The sequence below is a fragment of the Schistocerca americana genome, chromosome 5, assembly GCF_021461395.2.
Source record: "Schistocerca americana isolate TAMUIC-IGC-003095 chromosome 5, iqSchAmer2.1, whole genome shotgun sequence".
Taxonomy (NCBI): domain Eukaryota; kingdom Metazoa; phylum Arthropoda; class Insecta; order Orthoptera; family Acrididae; genus Schistocerca; species Schistocerca americana.
The window spans coordinates 344254981-344275169 of NC_060123.1; the positions used below are offsets into that span (position 1 = coordinate 344254981).

Genomic DNA, 20189 nt, shown 5'->3' on the forward strand with positions numbered 1-20189 from the left:
GACTTGCCTTGAGGCACCCTCTGTGCGTCTTACTGTGTCCCAAATCTCTGGGCAGAGACAGTGTGCTCTATCCCCTGAGGGGCGAGGGGGAAGAGAAGCTGATTAGGTTTTTTATATATGAACTCTTCACAGGTTGTCAACCGAGTAGCGTCGTCGTCTCGTAGCAACATTTTGATGGAATGCATCTCCATCATCTTCAGTCGAAGTGTCTGGATATCGTCAGTCATGGCTGATGTATCTGCTGGACCGCTTCCTGCCACCAGCCAGTCACGCACCTGCAGAATCACCCGATGTGCCTGGAGCGGCTGGTGTTGGGGGGGGGGGACGTGTGTGTGGAGTTCGTGTCCCAGCGTCCATCTCTGTCTGCTCCATCCATGGCCCTTGGTGGAACTGAAAGTTCTTCTCTGATTTTCCTGATTGCAGGCTCCCAGGCTGTGGTGAGGTGGTAGCCACTGTCACGGTTGATTAGGTTGTTGTGCAACTGTATTTCTATGGAGTCTTTGATTACTGAATACCAAAATCCATTTTTACTGCATATTTTCTTTGTATGTTAGAGATTGAAGGTGTGCTTCTTGTCAATATTATGTTCCTCCACAGCAGATTTGTTGGTCTGACCCAAGCGTACATGCCTGATGCGTTCATTGCGGCGCTGTGAGATGCAAAGCTGCGTCTGTTCTACATATTGCATCCCACATTCACATCCGATCTTGTACACACCAGGTGCCATCAGACCTAGTGGATCCTTGGTTGAACCGAGAAGATCTTTGATTTTTCCTGCTGTGTGGAAAATGGTCTTCACTTTGTTTCTTGAGAATTCTCATGATCTTGGTCGTTGGAGGACCCGCGTATGTCAAGATCACACAGCCCATTGCTTTGTCTTCATCTGGTCTCTCTTGTCTCGGTTGAAGTTTTAGGAAACTAGTAATTTTTGCCACATATTTCTTGTTGCCTTAACAGATATTTCATTTTGTGTATTTGCTTCAATTCTTACAGAGAATTTGTAGTTTTGTAGCTCAACCGATTAAAAGGAAGTTAGCATGTTTAATTTAAAGTTAGTTGTTCACTGTCCTGCAATACATTGCACCAGTCACAATGCAGCCCCTCTGTGAATGCTGTTCTCAAACACAGTACGAGTTGCTTGATGTTTGTAAGCAGATGGAAATTGCCATGACTACTGTCAAATGATCGGCAGCTGCTACAAATCGATGTGTTGGAAGAGCTCCTCCTGAGAGTTACGTACCTGTGTTACCAATGGTACCTCAAGCGCTACTGTGTTCTGTTGATCCTGTCTCCTCTGCAGGAAGTATGGATCTGTCATTACTTTTCCCTTGATGTGAGTGGCATGTCAATAGTGGATCCAGGCATCCTAGACAGGATAAATGGGTCTAGGGAGGACGATATGTTATACTGATCCCCTCCAACCAAGCAACTTGAGGTACTGCCTACCACTGAAACAGAGCCAGTGGGACTCACTTCACCTGTTTTGGGCAAACCAACTTTGTTGTGTGTCAAGAGGCGGCAACCACAACAGGGAAGGCATCTGTTAATCATTGGCAATTGTGACATACAGCGAATAATGGTACCCCTCAGGGAAATGGTAGCAAGGAACAGGAAAGAGCAGCAAGTGTACTCAGTTTGTGGGCCTGGGCACCTTGTACAGCATGTTGGAGTTGCTATTCGAAGAGCAACTGACATAACAGGGTACAACCAACTGCAGATAATGGTGTACAGTGGAGCAAATGATGCCAGTCATCTGGGCTCTGAATTCATACTTAGATCATTACAGTGACTGGCAGGGAAAGTTGAGAAGATCGGCCTTGCGCGTGCAGTTCAAACACAGCTCACAATTTGCAGCATTAGGTCCAGAACTGATAGTGGCCCACTGGTTCTGAGTCAAGTGGAAGGAGTGAACCAGAGACTTTGAAGATTCTCTGACAAGCTAGACTGTGGCTTCCTAGACTTGGGCTGTAGGGGTTGAGAGCTAAAGGGTCCCCCTAAATGGGTCAAATGTGCACTGCACATCTGAGGCTGCTTCCCAGGTACCTGACTGGGTGTTGCATACACACAGGGGTTTTTGGATAAGGTGGGACTCCATCCACTCCAGATAACGTCAGTTGCAGGAGATGCAGGAGTATATGTGTAAGATCCAAAAGAATTCTCCTCTGCAAGGGAGAGTATTAAAATTCTTGTACTTAATTATCAAAGCCTTCACAACAAAGTGCCAGAGTTTGAAGTGCTTCTGAAAAGCACTGAAATGCTTAACTCTGTTTTAAAATGTTCCTTTATAATGGAAAACCCAGGAGAAATGCCACAATTTAATCCTTGTAAGTACTACTGAAAAGATGAGTGAAATCAGTGTTAGTGTCAGAGGCCTTGAGAAGAACTTGGTACTGTTAAAACTAAACGCAGTTCCAGGGCCTGATAGAATCCCTATCAGATACTACACTGAATTTGTCGCTGAGTTAGCCCCATGTACCAAAAAACTCTATTGTGGCCCCCTCAAACAAAAAACCACATCCTGTAGCTGGAAGAAATCAGATTTTTACAAGAAGGATAATAGAAGTGACCCACAAAACTACTGTCCAATATCCTTGACATCAATTTGTTGTAGAATCTTACAACATATTCTGATTTCAAATATAATGAAATCTTTCAGACAGAATGACTGCCACTATGCCAACCATCATGGATACTGAAAACATCAATCACGCAAAACCCAATTCTTACTTTCCTCACATGACGTACTGAAAAGCCTTGGATAAAGGCAGTCAGGTGGATGCATCATTTCTTGAGTTTTGAAAAGCATTTGATTCATTACCAGATATCCGGTTGTTGTCAGAACTATGATTTATGGGGTATCAAGTGAAATTTGTGACAGGATTCTTTGTTAGGGAGGACAAAGCTTGTTATCTTGGATGGAGAGTCATCATCAGATGTAGAAATAGCTTCGAATGTGCCCCAGGGAGGTGTTGGGACCCAAGGTGTGTTCTTGTTGTGTGCATACAATATTAATAGTAATCTCAGACTTTTAGCATATGATGCAGCCATCTATAATGAAGTACTGTCTGAGAGAACCTGTATCAGTTAGATATTGATAAGACGTCAAAGTGGTGCAAATATTGGCAACTTGCTTTAAATATTCAAAAAAATTAATTAGGCACTTCACAAAATGAAAAAACCTAGTATCCTATGACCATAATATCAATTACTCACAGTTGGAATCGGCCAACTTATCAAATTCCTGGGGTAACAATTTCTAGGAATATGAAATTGGAATGATCACATACGCTCAGTCATAGGTAAAACAGATCGCAGACTCTGGTTTACGGTAGAACATTGATGAATGCAATCAGTCTACAAAGGTACAATAGGATGTATCCTGTGTCATGCACTTCAGCAGTGTGTAGATGTACACATCGACGTAACTCTCCCCCACCCGTTGGCAAAACGTGCCTATATTCTTGTGTGCACTCAATCATAAAGGTGCCAAATGGCATCCTGCACTAAAATAGGCAGATCACCAGGTCTATGCCTTACATGTGTACATCCATCACTCGCATACAGTCAGTACGTACTCTCATCACAGAAGATGACAGAGCACCATCTTACTCTCCAATCAACTCTTTCATGACACCCGAGTATCCATGCTTGACACTGTCATGGTGTCAGTGGTAGCCTGGCCAGAGGCACATGTGATCATAATCTTGCTGCAACCAGACGGTTTCTAGTGGTCCCTCATGACACAGCAGGGGTCAACATATGCCTCAATTTTGTCCTTGGATGATGATTAATTGGCCACCACTGCTCACATGATGTGTTCATCTTGATGGGCATATGTACTACGAGGACATACAGAACTTGGTCTACAGATGTGGGAATGTTACACAGGCCACTGTTGAAAGCAGCATCAACCACCTATACGCTCTGCCCAACATGTGCAGCAGTCTGTCAATATGTTCATCCAGCTTCCCACATGCCCACTACAGGAGTATGTACTCATTAGTGGGGCATGGTTGTACCCAGAATGAATGTTGCAAACACTATTCACCTCTAAACCCAGAACTGTTACTTCTGCAGAGTCAAACTAGAGGATGCACAGACAGGCCTCCTGAAAGCAATCTGATTGCTGATGACCCTGATACATGAATCTCAAACCCTAAGACTCCTCAGTATGCACATGTTATACCCTGGTGCCACTGAACATAGTCCTTGAGGGTGCTGCCTTTTGTTTCTTGCCAGTATATATGTAACACTTTTCAGAGAAGAGAAATTAGTTTGTTTCACCAGAACATTAGAAGGCTGAAAAACATGGTAGATGAGACTGTCAGGAGGACTTGAAAAATACCTTAGTGATAGATGTTCTGTGTCTCTCTGAACATCATGTAAACCACAGTGACTGAGAAGGTAAATATCAGGGATTATACAATGGCATCATTTTCATGTAGAGTTAATGTGGAAAAATGAGGGGTTTTAACGTATGTAAATATTGGACACAGTCAAAAATATTAAAACAAGCTTTCTTTGGCATAGATCAGAAACTAGAAGCATGTGCTTGTGAGTTGATACTGCACGATACTTCTCTTATAATTGTAACAGTCAGCAGATCCCCTCTCAGTAACTTAGTTACTTATGAGAAATATAGACGAGTCACAGAGATACCTGGCAGGCAGGAAGAAATAATTAGTAGTTTGTGGAGGTTTAAATATGGGTTTCTTAAGATTCTGACAAGAAAAATTAACTGATATCATTATTGGACTGTTTTACTCTGATTTTAGGGATAACTTTTCCAACTTCTCTGCAGCAAGATAGCAGGACCCTGATTGATAACATTTTTGTAGACAATTGTCACTAAGTTGTAGCAAATAATGTGCACACAATTGTTAATGGACTACCTGATGATGATGCACAATTAATGGAAATAAACAATGTAGCAATTAACAGCTATCAGGTATGTTCATTCAAAGCAGGCAGGCTTATTAAAGAGAATAGGGTGCAATGTTCCAAACCTAAGTTGAAAGAAATACTATGGGCTAAAGTATACACAGGGTGAATCAGAACGTAGACAGACTTTAGGTTGTTGGGGGATAGCTTCTGAGTATTATATGGTGTAAGGGACTCAAGATGTCCAGTGGCTAATAACAGATTTGCTGCATTTCATTTGGTTTCTTACTCCATTTAGCTTTATATCTGTATTGCACTGAAAATACTGCTCAACAGTGCAAATTTCAACAGTATGGGCTGTGTGTGTCTTCTTCCCATTTTCACTGTACCAGCTGTTTCCCTCTTTAATTCATTGTCTTCAAGTTTGCATTCAGTACTGCTCAGTTCTGTCTATGGTTTTGCACTCCAGCAGTGTTAACTGTGTGTCAGCACTGATACAAGCAGTATTACGAGTAGGTTTACTGATAAGAGTTGGCTGATATGCACCTCAGGTATGGGTTAATGAATGAAAGGGAAGAGCCAGTATGACAACACAAAGTTGAGCTGTCTCCACAGCTACGTCAGCCACATTAGCAGTACACCAATGAGAAACCAAATCCTGCATTTTGTGTCACACATTTTCATGATTACACATTACAGGCTTTTTGACTGTTGTGAAGATATTTACCCTGAACAAAGCCATTGGCATAACAAACTGAATAAATCATTATTACATTTTTATTCTGTAATGAGCCTCTGGAGACCTTTCACCCCCTATACCAAAATGCTTGGACAATACCCTTGATGCTTGGATGGTACCCTCAAACAACTTCTGAAATTTGTCAGTGGAGTTCTGGTTGACCCTGTATAGAAAGAGTGTGTAATGGGAAATGCAATACATTTCATAGTATATTTGTGTTAATGTTTGACAGTAGATTTCTTAAAAAGGTATCCAGAAATCCATTTAAAAAAATAAGCCATGGCTGAGTAAGGGATTAAAAATCTCATGTAGGAGGAAAAGGGAAATTTATGTAGAGGCCAGAATATGTCAAGATGCTACATTACTTGCATTCTAGAAGAAATACTGTAATACTGTAATATTGTAAGGAAAGCCATCAAACTGTTCAGAAAAATGAAAATCCTGCCAGAAATCAATAATGCAGGCAATATATTTGGTGTTGTGAAATGGGACAACCACTCAGGGTACAAGATACCACAATACCACAACAGTTAAACTAAATGACAATGTTATGACTGGTAATTCACAAGTTGCAAATACTTGTAACAATTAAATTCTAAATGTAGCAGTAAAAGAGTAAGAGACAATATTAAAAACATCATTCCACAAAATTTTAAGCAACTATTAGTAGCACCAACACCCTTCAATGAAAATAACAGAACTACAAAGAAATCTAAAAAACAAAATATCATGTGGTGTTGATGAAACTAAGAAACACATTTCTGAAAGAATGAGTAATGTTGTAATCCATGACTGGCATAGGAGATTTTCCATATACCTGAAAATATGCTTTTGTTAAACCTCTTCATGAAGATGACAAAAAAGGTCTTAAACAATTACTGTCCTCTTCCTTACTGACATGTTTTTCCTACATGTCTGAAAAAAGTAATGTACTCGAAAGTAGTCTGACACTTCAGTAGGAACAAATTACTTACGTGTATCGCAGTTTGGATTCCAGAAGGGAAGCTCGACTGAGATTGCCATTTATACATTCTCACCAAATATTATAAGCCTCATATAATAAAAAATTGTCACTTGGCTTTACAAGCTGGTTTGAATCATTCTTAACCAACAGAATGCAAAAAATGGTTATACTGTGTAATTCATTGTATAAAAGACAGAAAATTATACTGACTGGATGAAATCAGTCTCTCAAAAGGTTCAATTTTGGGTCCACCCCTATTCCTCACGTGAGTGAATGACCTTCCAATTAACTTACATCAAACAAAATTGGTACTTTTGCAGATGATACTAGTGTTTTAATAAATCTCATTACAGAGAAGGCAAGAGAAGATATAGTTAATTATGTTCTTCAAAGGAATGACTAAAGTGAAACTTCCCAGCAGATTAAAACTGTGTGTCATACTGACAGACTAGAAAGGCAAAGATCCTGAGTTCAAGTTTCATTCCAACATACAATTTTAATCTGCCAGGAAGTTTCATATCAGAGCACACTCCACTGCCGAGTGAAAATTTCATTCCGGAATTATTAAGTTGCTTTCTGAAAATGAACCCTCCAATAATTTTGAGAACACACTATATTAAGTTATTTACAACAAATAGTCATACCAACAATTGCTTTAGTTCAAGAACTGGAGTCAGTAAACAGGATGGAATAGTCCATCTTTTTGGAATTACATACCGATGAAAAATTGAAGTACCATATTAATCAACAGATCAAACAATAAATTTCAGCTGCTTTTGCTCTTAGAATAATTGCTAGCATTGGAAACAAACAAATCAGCCTCTTGATATTTTTTGCACACTTCCACTCAGTAACGTCATGCAGGTTAATGTTTTGGGGTATCTTATCACTTAGAAAGTATAAATTATTGCACAAAAGCAAACAGTAAGAATAATATTTGGTGTTGATCATGACCATAGGGTACGCACCTTATCAAGGACTTAAGAATTTATCTGCACCATCAGAATGCATAAATTTGCTAAAGAATTTCATCACAGGTAATCCACCACAATTCAAGTACAACAGTGATTTCTATATCTACAACACTAGATGGAATGTATTAACCATTATTAAGACAGTCACTGGCTCAGAAAGGAGTTAAACATGCAGCAAGTTTTTGATCATTTGCTCAAGGATACAAAATTACTGACATGTAGCAAAGCAGGTTTTTAATATAACCTTAAATTATTTTTTTCTGGACACCTCCTTTCATTCCATAGATGAAATTTTTTTAAGAACATGTACCTTTTAAATAATATAGTTTGTGTATTTCCAAGAGTAAGACTAAAAATTACATTCATTAATGTTAAAACTAATCACGTATACATATCCTGTAAGCCGACTCATTCCAGGTCATTTCGATAAAAGAATTGTTCAAATGATAAAATGGTTTATGAAAATGTAATTAACTATCTGCCGGCCGGTGTGGCCAAGCGGTTCTAGGCGCTACAGTCTGAACGCGTGAATGCTATGGTCGCAGGTTCGAATCCTGCCTCGGGCATGGATGTGTGTGATGTCCTTAGGTTAATTAGGTTTATGTAGTTCTAAGTTCCAGGGGACTGATGACCTGAGTAGTTAAGTCCCATAGATCTCAGAGCCATTTGAATTTGAACTATCTAACTAACTAACAAGCTCACATGTTGTGTGGTGTTTCACTTAGTTCCTGTGTCATGTTGTGAAACCTACATGAGATTGAACTCTGCACATTACATTCCTGCACTGTTGTTTGTCTTTGGCTGGTACCCAAAGATTTCTTTTGGTTTTTGCACTTTGTAAATAGTACTTGAGATTGATTTTTGAAAGCTTTGATCTCAAGAGTTGGTGGTGCTCAGTTTACTGCTGCATGAATGTCTTTAGTACTGAAATTGAAGAACAGGGCAGTGTACCCCAGGCAGTTTTCTGTTCAAGGTATTGAATCACATGGACTGGCTCTGTACACAGAAAGATAAATTAATAATACATTTCCTTATTGTACTGCTGAGTGAGCTTCATGGTATGAAAAGTGAATGTCCATACAAATCTTTCAGCACATCAGTTTGCTTCATGGTGAATGGAGTGATTTTGAAATGGGATTGCCATTTTGTTGTCAGAAAAATTTGAATTCCTGTGATGAAACTTATGGGTTGTTCTCCATAAATATTGATTTCTGGCAACCCCTTTAATTGAGAAGGTTCTTAACAAAGCTTGGATTATGTTCATAGAAATTATAGATGAAAGTTTTATCATATGTGGAAAAATGTGTCGGTAAAAATCAGCCACTTGACTTCCTAAATATGGCCCTGCATATTCAGTGTGCAAACTTGATTAGGGTTTTGATGCCTATGGCCACAGGAAATATTGTCTTGCTGAACTGACTGGTATTTCTGGTGTAAGTAGCATTTAGCCATCATCACTTCCATGTCTTCATTTATATTTTTCCAACAGCAAAGCTATCTGGCAAAGCATCTTGTATGTACAATGGCCCAGTGGAATTGGAGTAGAGATGGGCAAACTAGTTCATCCTTGGAAACTAGTTCACTGGTGATTGCTCTTTTTTGGGAATTGTTCATTTTGACTCATTCACCATTCATTTGTGCATTTGTGCATAGTATATGGTTCTTACGAAAAACTGAAAATTAGTAGCACAGGTGACTAAAGTACGGAAGGCACCAAGCAGGAGCACTTGCCTCCCCCTTGAGTACAGAGTTTTTATTCATTAAGAATTGTCCCACACTTGTAGAAGTAATTTTGGTGATTCTGCCAAACCTCTCGTTTAGCCAATTGTAGTGTTATGTGGATTATTGCAGTGAAATAATATAAGGTGGTGCACGAAAATCGGCTCCAAATACAGACTGCTCGCCAATTATGCACAATTTATTGACAGCTATGAGCAGAATAAATAAACATGAAATAACTAGGCAGTAAAGAAATAACAAATAAGCTAATGCAAACAACTTCAAAACAATAGACGATGTGTGGTGAGCAGTCTAGTACTCGGGCCAATTTTTTGTGTGCCACCGTGTACCACTGAAATAATATTGTAGGAGTTGTCATATTCTCTTTACAAAATACGAGACCAGACACTTGATTATGGAATGTGGGCTTCATTCAGTTGTAAGCCAGTCTGCCTTCCATAACAATGAACATGCAGTTTTATCTTGGGAAAAAAAAACAAAAAAAAACAGGAAATGACCACTCGTGCATGCCGTGCCGACTTCCTTTGCAGGTCTAATAACAAAGAAACTTGTCTTTTTATAAGTATGTCTTCTGCTGTTCATCAAAATAATGAAGTAAGCTGATATGTCCTGTTGTTGCCTGAAGAGGTGTGTGTTTCACACAATTTTTATGTAATTTACGTAATTATAAAATACATTTTAATTAGGGGTCATGGACACTGAATAGAATACGAAAAGATGCAGAAGTCCTGAGTTCAAGAGAGATTTGAAACAGATCCAGAACGGGCATGCGCAGTGAACGAAATGAACAACAACTCGGTACTGAACTAACTAGGAGCAGTCGGCGGTGGAACTGCGATGAGTGGCCACGTGAAGGAGTAGTCCAGCGGAGGGAGACCAAGACAGAGATGGGAAGGGGACTGAGGCTGGAATGAGACCAGCCGATGTGCCATTGTGGGAATGGGACTGACTGTTTTCTGTTCCCAGGAACTATAAGTAGAAAGCCGCAACCGGAGTGAACTATGAAAGACCATTCCCTAGAAATCATTCCTCACTCCTTGGTGAACCATTCCTTTGGACATGTTAGTTTGTGAACAACCCATCTCTACGAGGAAGCACTTTGGGTTTTAGTACTTCCGAAATCACCACTTGTCTTCCCTGATTCTGAATGTACCACACCACCACCTTTGTAGCCAATGGGAGCATGTCTCATGTGCCAGTATGATTTAATGTCTGGTTCATTGATAAAATTTTTATCTAGTGTTTTATTTGATTTCGATCACATTGGATCCTTCAGCACAAGATTTGGAGTCAAGTTGGCATTTAATGAAAAATGCAATCCAAATAAAAACATATATCAGCAGCAGACTCAAAACTTTCATCCCACCCTGTTGATAGTCTGGATAGAAAGGTAGTCAGGACAGTAAGTCTGCATTTACACTGTTTATCTGAGGACCTGAAAACTATTTGCTGGTCATAATATCATAAAACCTATGCCCAACATCATAAGCATTGAGCTTCTCTAGAAGGAACAGTATTAATGGGTCAAAATACAGCCTTAAGTCACATGTTATCTATAAGGAGACTGAATCTTTGGCTGTAAACGTATTCCTGAAACTTTTTAACAGGAAAGAAGATAGCAAGAGCTTCCTTTCAATTTGCCTTCAGGTCCTTGAGCAACCATCAGTGTTTTGGATGCAAATGTAATAGGTATTTAGTAAACAGAATGCTCTGGTTCCATATTCAGAAGCATCTGCTAGAGTAGTTAACATTTTAGTTGGGTCATACACGGTAAGAAATTTGGCATCTAGTAAACTTTGTTTTAATTTGTCAAATTCATGTTGGCATTCGACACTCCCAATTCATTTAGTTCATGTTCATAACAGTTGATGAAGGGGTTAACTTGAGGGTGCTGATTGTAGAATGAACCTTTTTTAGTAATTAATTTGGCCAAACAGCTTGTTACTGCTTGAACTCTTTGAGAGATGGAAGATTATTAATTGCTTCAACATATTGCAGTGTCAAACTGGTGCCTAGTGACAGAATGTATCATATGTATTGGACTTACTGCTGGAATATTATGCACTTCCCTTATTACAGTTTAAATTGCAAGTTTGTAAAATCTTAAATACAGATTTCAAAATACTTAACAGGGATTCAGGAGATTTCCCTGAAACACTGATGTCATCCAGGTAGTTTACAATCTAGGAGCTTTCCTAATTAATTATTCTAAGCAGCACTGCAACACACTTGGTGTGCTGGCAATCACAATTGACAATATCTCTTATTGATAAAGTTCAAATGGAGTATTTATGATAAAAAATTTCTGTGTGTCCTCATCCACAGGTATTTGTGAGTAGGCATTATTCAAATAAATTTTCTCAAAATTTACACTGCCAGCTAATTTAGGCATCAGTCCTTCCAGCTTCAAAACTGGATGTACATTTATTAAGGATTGTGGATAGATTGCATTTCTGAAATCACTGCAATCTTAAAGTGCAGTCTGGTTTTTGTCCTTTAATGCATACTTTAGACAATTTTAGTGCAGCGTCTGGCTTAAACACTGTGTGTGCTTCATAGTTTTTAATCTAATTTTCACATCAGAAAAAAATTATATCATATTTTTAACAAATAATTTTCGCAAATTTTCAGTAGAAACATCATAGATTAAGACACACTTAACAATTATTATTAATAAAAATGATCATAATGTATAAAGTTTGAAAGGTTCAGTGTGTAAAATCAATAACTGTTGGTCTATTCCTGATTGGAGTGAATGATGATTGACTAAACTAGTAGTGTGTCCATTTGGCTCTGCAGTTGGTGGCTATATAAATCCTGGTAGTGTCTGTCGAAACACGTATGCTGTGAATCTTGGTGGATACTGCATCACTGAGAGATTCTGGAGACACTGGCTCTGGCTGAGTGGAGCTGCATGTCCAACTAAATATGGAAGTAATTTGTGAATTATTTGCAGCAGCATGGTATATAACACATTTTTAGTGCCATCTGTTGTGTCGAACCTCAATTATGCCAGATACATACCACTATTTTAATCAAATGTGGTGTAAGTATAATACAGTCAGCTATGCGCCCTGTCCAATCATAATAATGTGGTGCTACACGGGTGACTGGCCTTTTGTCTGGTACTCCGTGTGTATGGCTGTGCACTGCATCCACCGGCGGATACAGCAATAATCCAGTGGCCTTTAAAAACCTATGCTCAAATCAAATAGCACCAGTCATTTAGATTTCAGACCAACAGTGGCTGGTTTATCTGAACATAAGTCACATAGTGCAGATTATACAAGGAAAACAGGGTATAAAAGAAACATAAGCAATGGCTCACTAAGTGAAGAGATTTATAAAGCTGACAGCATTGATGAAGAATTAGCCTCTAATCCTTCAGTGCTTTTAATCCTCTTTTCTCTGATACTAATATGATTAAAACTGGTTCCCCTACATATTATTTATCTATGTTCAAGACTCAAAATTCCTCTTAGTTGCGTAAGTAGCAATGTGATGATGTACATATTATGCTAACAATAAGAAATAAACAGCAACTACCTTACACAGATGAGGAACAAATCAAAGAAGTGATTTTCCTGATACATTTACTGTTTTCATTAATGTAGTATCTAATAACTATTACACAATGTTGTGTAAACCTTGACTCTTTCCATTACCTTTAAGGCTATCCTTAATTGTAAGATTCATAGATCTATGAATGAACAAAATAATTAGTTACTTCCTGTTTTATCTCTGACAGTGCTGTTTCTATTAATATATTTTACTCTGGAATTTTCTGCTGCCAAGTTTCCCACTTAAGTATTTGACAAGACATCTAGGCAGTGTTCATCGAATTTAACTTCCTGCAGCCTTTGCTCAGCAATTGTACCATTATTCCCATCTATTTTGTACAAGAAGTCACGTCCGCAACTTTCAGAAAACTTAGGAGCTTTGTTCTTGAGGGACGGAGTCCATGTTAGGGATTACTGAATAACAGCAGCACAACATAATACATTATCACTGAAAGAGCTAGGACACTTCAAGTTAAATCATATGAAATTCTCTTGATGGCTCCTTCAAAAAATATTAACTTTTTGTTACACACTGTTTTCTTGTGTGACTGGTAACATTTGACTAAAATTGTTGGATAAACAATTTAATATTGCTCTTGAATCTAGATACTGATGTCTCAGGAACCCTGAGAAAATTTCTCAAATACAGCTGGTAAGTTCACAGTGGCTAGCATGTGTATAATGGCTAAACTCTGTTTTTACAGCATGTGCTTTTTTGTGGAATTCCACTGGTTGGATTCTACCAATATTTTGTGTTCCTGAGAAGAAATAATCAGTGATTTCATCCTCTCTTTGGAACTTCTGTGACTTGTAGGTTTCTTTTGTTTCCTGTATTTCTAATAAATCCAAACCAATGATAATAGATTAAAGATCTTTGAGAGATAAATTATTCTTATCTTTATCACCAACTCTCACGATCAATATCTTTCATTGTGGTCCTCCTTCACATTCTTCAGTTTCTGTTGCGAATGAGTATGGATATTCTATATTGTTGTTAAGGCTATGATTTTCAGTTTGAAGACTTTCTTGGTGCAGCTCTACACATTGGTCTTCCTGAGCAAGACTCTTTAACTCTGAAAGAGTACTGAAACCCACAGTCATATGAACCTACTTACTATATTTAAGCTTAGCTCTCCTTCCACAATTCCACCCCCACACATATACACACTCTCTTACTTTCTTTCATTAACAAACTGGCTATTCCCCCTTGTCTTGGAAAGTGTTGTGTGTCCCATAAACTGATCCTTTATTTCAGTAAAGTTCTGCCATAAATTCCTTCCACCCCCCTTCCTCCACCCCCACCCCCAACATGATTCAGTAATCTCCTCATTAGTTATTCAATTTATCCATCTAATCTTCAGCATTCTTCTGTAGCACCTTTCAAGAGCTGCTAATGGCTTCTTGTCTGAACTGCTTATTATTCATATTTCACTTCCATGCAAGGCTCACTCCAGACATACACTTTCAGAAAAAACTTCCAAACATTAAATTTACATTAGATATTAACAAATTCCTCTTTTTCAGAAATGCTATCATTGCTACTATCAGTATGCATTTTATAAGAACAAAATTCTGCACTGAATGTTTAAATCTATAATTAAATGTTTCAGGTTACGTGAGTACATGCGCTCAGAATCAGAAAAAAGTTTTGATGAATGCCAGATGAGGCGTGCACGACTGCAGTCTCTTGGTCTTGCTTATCTGAGCCCTCAGAACAAGTCACTGGCACAAAGTTTTCGCTATATGCGCAACAAACCAACTATCATAGCATTCAAGACACCAAGCTTGGAGAACTGTGATGCCCAAGCTTCAGCAATGGCTCTTTCAATAGCAAGGCAAAATGGCTCAAACAGTGCTCAAAGTCCTGAAAGGATTGCTGAAGAAGGCCTAAGCCGTTCTCCTGTTGCCAGTGGAAGCAGTTCCCAACTCAGTTCAATAGAGCTTGCACTTACACATACACCTATCAACTATCCAGTTGGAAAACCACTTGCAGTGAGTATTAGGAAAAAATATGCCTAAAGCAATCTATTTATTGTAAAATAACTTGCTCGTTAAAAGTATTTTAGATTAATGATAACAATGGAGTGTAGAAAGAGTGAAATTGGAACATATGAGAGAAGTATTGCCAGTCTTTATATGGGCTATGATGTATGACTAGATAACTCGATACGTAAAAGCATTAATCACAAAAACAAATCTCAGCTGAGGTACTAATACATGATACAAAAATACTGAGCAAGATAGCACAGTGAATACCACAATACACCTGCACTTAGGAACATCTCTCAAACTATTATCTTGCAATATGACTTACATTTCTACAATGTAGGAAAAAAAAGATTGGTACTTACCATAGCGAAGACATGTTAAGTTGCAAACAGGCACCAGACCTGACCCGACCCGAGATGCTGGTGTTGGCAGACACATGTGCATGAGATGTGCTTGCTTGTGTGTGTTTCTCTTTTGCTGATGAAGACTGTGGCCAAAAGCTTTACTTAATTGTCTTTTAATTGTGCCTGTCTGCAACTTAATGTGACTTCTTTAAGGTAAGTAGCAATCTATCTTTCCCTACATTGTTGATATTATTAACTGTAGGTTCCATTGTTTAACTTAAATTTCTCATGTTTTCCTGAATCACTTAACAGTAAGTGCCATGATGCTTCCATAAAGCAGGCCATAGCAAATTTTCTTTCACATCCATGACCAATCAAATTTGTACTTATCCTCTAATTGAATCTGGGTCTGCTGCATGGCAGTCAAATGCACTGACCACTCAGCTAAAGGGGACAGAGGTTGGAAGATAATTTACTGATGACTAAAGCATAACAGGCTGACGAGGTGCAAATATTGCACATTAATACAGAACTTCCTTACTCAGTAAAACACGTACTGTAAATACCTTATAACGGTTAGAATACAATTAAATACTTTTCATATGCTCTCTATGTTCTATACTTTCCCTGTCTTTCCTAGTTTGTTTATTTTTGTAGTGTTTCCTTATTTTTGTCACATGAAATAATTTTTCTTTTTACTCATGGCTTTCCACACACTTGGCTCAATTTCTTCTTGTAATTTTTACTACCAGTTATTTACTTGTGATATCAAAGTCTCCTCTTACTGTCATAATGAGTGACATAGCGTGTTAAAAATAAGCATGATCACGTACTTTTTAAAAAGCTTCCTACTTTTTCATATTTTTGGTATATACCAACTCTTCTCACCTTTCCAGCCACTGGACATTCCTCTTAAATTTTCCTAGGTCTCCAGCCATCTTAAGCCCTACTAATAAACATTCCCATTTTAATGGAAAAAAAACTAGTTTCACTTTGCAACAGAATGGAGTGACAAAAATCTTTGACAATCTACCTACAGAAATATCAGTAACAGTGTTTTTAGTTGCAAATTACAGCTGGTCTGTCTATACCACTGAGGAATTGGCTAGAAGTGAGATGTTAATTACAAACCTGTCATGAGTAGTTTGTAGCCACAACAATGTTTCTATTTGAGAATTGTGTAAAGCTTTTGTTAATTGGCATGTTCCACATCACACAATCAAGTTCATCATAAATACGACCTCCTTAACCAAGAGGGTGGATCTTCTATGTGTCTCTTGTTCTTCTAGTTCTCATTACACATATGACAAGCATGGTGGGGTTATCAGATAGCAAAGGTTAACAGTTTCTGCTATAGCACTACATACAGCAACAAGAGTTAAGAATTTAGCCTGGTTTGTGAGTCAGCCTTAAATTTCTACCCGATCCATCATCACGCACAAAACATGGGCCTAGTTTTCTTATTTTCAGCTACACATAATCGATGTGGAGCTTACTGTCTCTACATCATTCTGCATCTCACAACACACTGAAAGTAGAATGGAGATTTTCTCACCACTCTCTAGTGTTAGCTGTTGCCTTCATGACTTTCAGCTACACAAATACCATTTTTTGCACATAATTTAATCTAGGACTTAAGTGTCTTTCCTGCAATAAATCTCCAACATTCCACTGCTTCAGTCTTTTCTCTCTCTTTTAGTGGGCTTACTATGAACAGAGATAGGGCTGGAGACATCAGGTAGGAGGAGGCCAATGTCCATATGGTGGCACATTGAGCTGAATGGGCGGGGAGGGGAGGTGGGGGGCAGGTGGGCAGGTGAATACGATTGGAGAGAGAATGGGTTGACGAGGTTCTGGAGGCACAGAATAGGATGCCCTGGCCGTAGGTCCAGATCACGAAGATATCATCAACGATCCTAAACCAGAAAAGGGGTTTGGGCCCTTGACAGGCTAGGAAGGTTTCCTCTATGTGGCCCAATGACAGGTAGATATAGGAAGGTGCCATTCAGATGACAATGGCTGTGCCACAGGTCTGTTTATATGTCTGTCCCTCAAATGAGCACTAGTTGTGCATAAAAATATAATTGGTGAAGTGTATAAGGTATGAGATAGTGGGTCTGAAGTTGGCAGGACATTGAGAAAAGCAGTGTTTAATCAGAGCAAGGCCATCAGTTTGAAGTATGTAGGGGCATGGTATTAATAGTGACAAGTATGGATGCATGATGTAATGAGGTGGGGACAGTAGTGAGTCAGCGAAGGAGGTAGTTTGTATCTTCGATATAAGAGTTTTCGCTACAGGCAAATGATGGGAAGTGTTGGTCGACAAGAGTTACTTTCAGCTACAAGCTATGACACTCCCACTCTCAAACCCCTTGCCACAGGTATCATACACTTGTTGAAGACACGTGTGCAAGACCTATCTTGTTCACCCAGCCACAACATCCTACTCTAATCCTGTAAGTTTATCCTATCCCATCAGAAGCAGCACCACTTGCAGTTCAGTGGGTGGCCCTCATGGTTTCTCTTGGTGACAATGTTTCATCTTTACCTTAACCACTCACATTACATACTATAGCGTGCCAAAAAAATTGGATGAAATTTCATACATAATGTATGTGTAAATTAGTCATTTGGAATCCACACAGATCAGGATGTAATACACCGTTCTGAATTCTAAAGACACGGTGAAGTTTCTGGGCCTCACTTTTGATTCTAAGCTTACATGGCTGCCACACATTAAGGAACTGAAAAAAACGGTCTCTTACGGCGCTGTCTATTTTAAATTGTCTTAGTCACCACACATGGGGGGCAGACAGGACTTGTCTGCTCCGGTTTTACAGAGCCTTCGTGCAGTCCCGGCTTGATTATGGATGCACGGTGTATGGGTCTGCAAGACCCACTTATTTAAAGCTGTTGGATGTGGTGCACCTTGAGGGGATTCGGTTGGCCACTGGGGCGTTCAGAACGAGTCCCATACCGAGCCTCTGTGGGGAGGCGGGTTAACCGCCACTTCACCTCCGGCGGCGTCTACTAATGGTGCGCCAGGCCTATAAAACATTATCCACACCATACACACCTGCATACCACACTGTTGCTCGGCCTCCACTGGAAAGCCTTTTTCGCAACCAGCAACGAACAACAAGGCCGTATGGGATTCGTGCAAAGGATTGCATTTTAGAGATGGGTGTGGCCGGTTTTAATGTTTCACGTCGAGGTTGGAGCAGATATCCACCTTGGCTTCTCCAGAGGCCCAGACTGATTTTAGATTTGGCAAATTTTAAGAAAGACAGTACATCAGATTTTACTTTCAAATCTTTGTTTTTTAATATTTTAGATAGGCATCATGATTTTACAGTAGTCTACACTGATGGATCCCAACAGGGGGATTTTCTTGGCTGCTCAGTAGTGTTCCCCAAACGTTTCATCAGGATTCGCCTTCCCCAGGAATACACTGTTTTTCTTCTGCAGAACTTCACGCGATCCTGAAGGCATTGGAGCAGGTACAGTGTACTCGGGGCAAACACTTTCGAATTTGCTCTGACTCACTGAGTGCGTTACAGTCACTGCAGAACCTGCACCCAGCGGAGAAGTTGGAACAGCTGATTTACGACCAACTGTACATCCTCCAACAACAGGGCAAACAAGTGTCCTTTTGCTGGGTGCCAGGGCATGTGGGCATACGAGGAAATGAACAAGCTGATAGAGCTGCCAAGGACGCCTGCAGATTACCGGAGGTGACACAATGTTCTATTCCTTTACAAGGTGTCGTTTCTGTGCTGTGGCGGAAGTATATGCAATTGTGGGAGGAGGAATGGCTGGCGGTGAGGGAAAATAAGCTGCGGTTTGTGAAACCTACCATCCAGCCGTGGTGTTCCTCCTGCCGGTTACCTAGGTGGGATGAAGTGACCCTTACGCGTCTTTGCATAGGGCACTGCCCTCTTACACATGCCTTCTTACTATGGCGAGAGGAACCCCCGCTGTGTGATGCCTGTGGCGTACGAATCACTGTATGCCACATTTTAGTTGAGTGTGATTTATATTGTTTTGTCAGGGCAGAAGTTAATATTAGTGGGGATCTGCCCTAGGTTTTAGCCGATGACGAGGCGAGTGTCAAGAAAGTTTTAAGGTACTGTGATGTTTCTGGGCTTCAGCCTAAAATTTTAGGTTGGAATTTTTAGTGTGTTGCTGAGTGGCTGACCACTCCTTTTCATTCGTGTAATAGGCCAGTTCCAAACATGTGCTATGTGTTTCATTTTTAACCCCTTCTCCTACGTTCTCTTGCAGCTCTCCTCTTTACATGCTGCTTTCCACTTTGCTAGTGTTGACGTGCACACTGCCTATGTAGACTGTCACCTTTAATTTTAGTCTTATTTTTGCACTTGCTGCATTTTAGTGACACTCGTCCGTTATTGTTTCCGTTCGGGCACTAAAGACTACACTGTTGAGTGCCCATAACACCATATCCATCCATCACATAGGATGTAATGTTGATCCAGGCATGGAGCCATTATTCACTTGGATGCTTTGGAGGTTATAAGAAATTCTAGATGTACAGAGTACCGAAAAATACTACAGCACAGTATTTAAAACTAACATTTAACACATTTAAGGTGAATATCAAAACCAGATCATTTACATTTTTGGTATCACAACAGACCAGGAAAATTCTCTGTGCAGACTTACGTGATTTTTAGAGCACTGGACCTGGTGACATATGATTGTGCAATGAAGTTATTTATCTGAAACTTCCTGCCAGATTCAAACTGTGTACCAGTTCGAGACTCAAACTTGGGACCTCTGCCTTTCACCGGCAAGTGTTAACACATGGCTCAGCCACGTCTCCCTAATATCCTTCCTTCCAGGAGTGCTAGTTCTGCAAGCTCTGTAGAGCTTCTGCAAAGTTTGGAAGATAGGGAGGCAAGGTGCTGGCAGAATTAAAGCTGTGAGGACAGGTCGTGAGTCGTGCTTGGGTAGCTCAAGTGGTAGAGCCTTGCCCGC

General features: G+C 39.6%; 1 protein-coding gene across 1 annotated transcript in view; it reads left to right on the forward strand.

The window, feature by feature from the left end:
• LOC124616366 (NADPH oxidase 5) overlaps window positions 1-20189 on the forward strand; it is a 450136-nt gene that overhangs the window by 346441 nt on the left and 83506 nt on the right. Inside the window, exon 15 of the mRNA XM_047144676.1 lies at window positions 14469-14850. Coding sequence (XP_047000632.1) covers window positions 14469-14850 — 382 coding nt within the window. The remainder of the gene's footprint in view (window positions 1-14468; window positions 14851-20189) is intronic.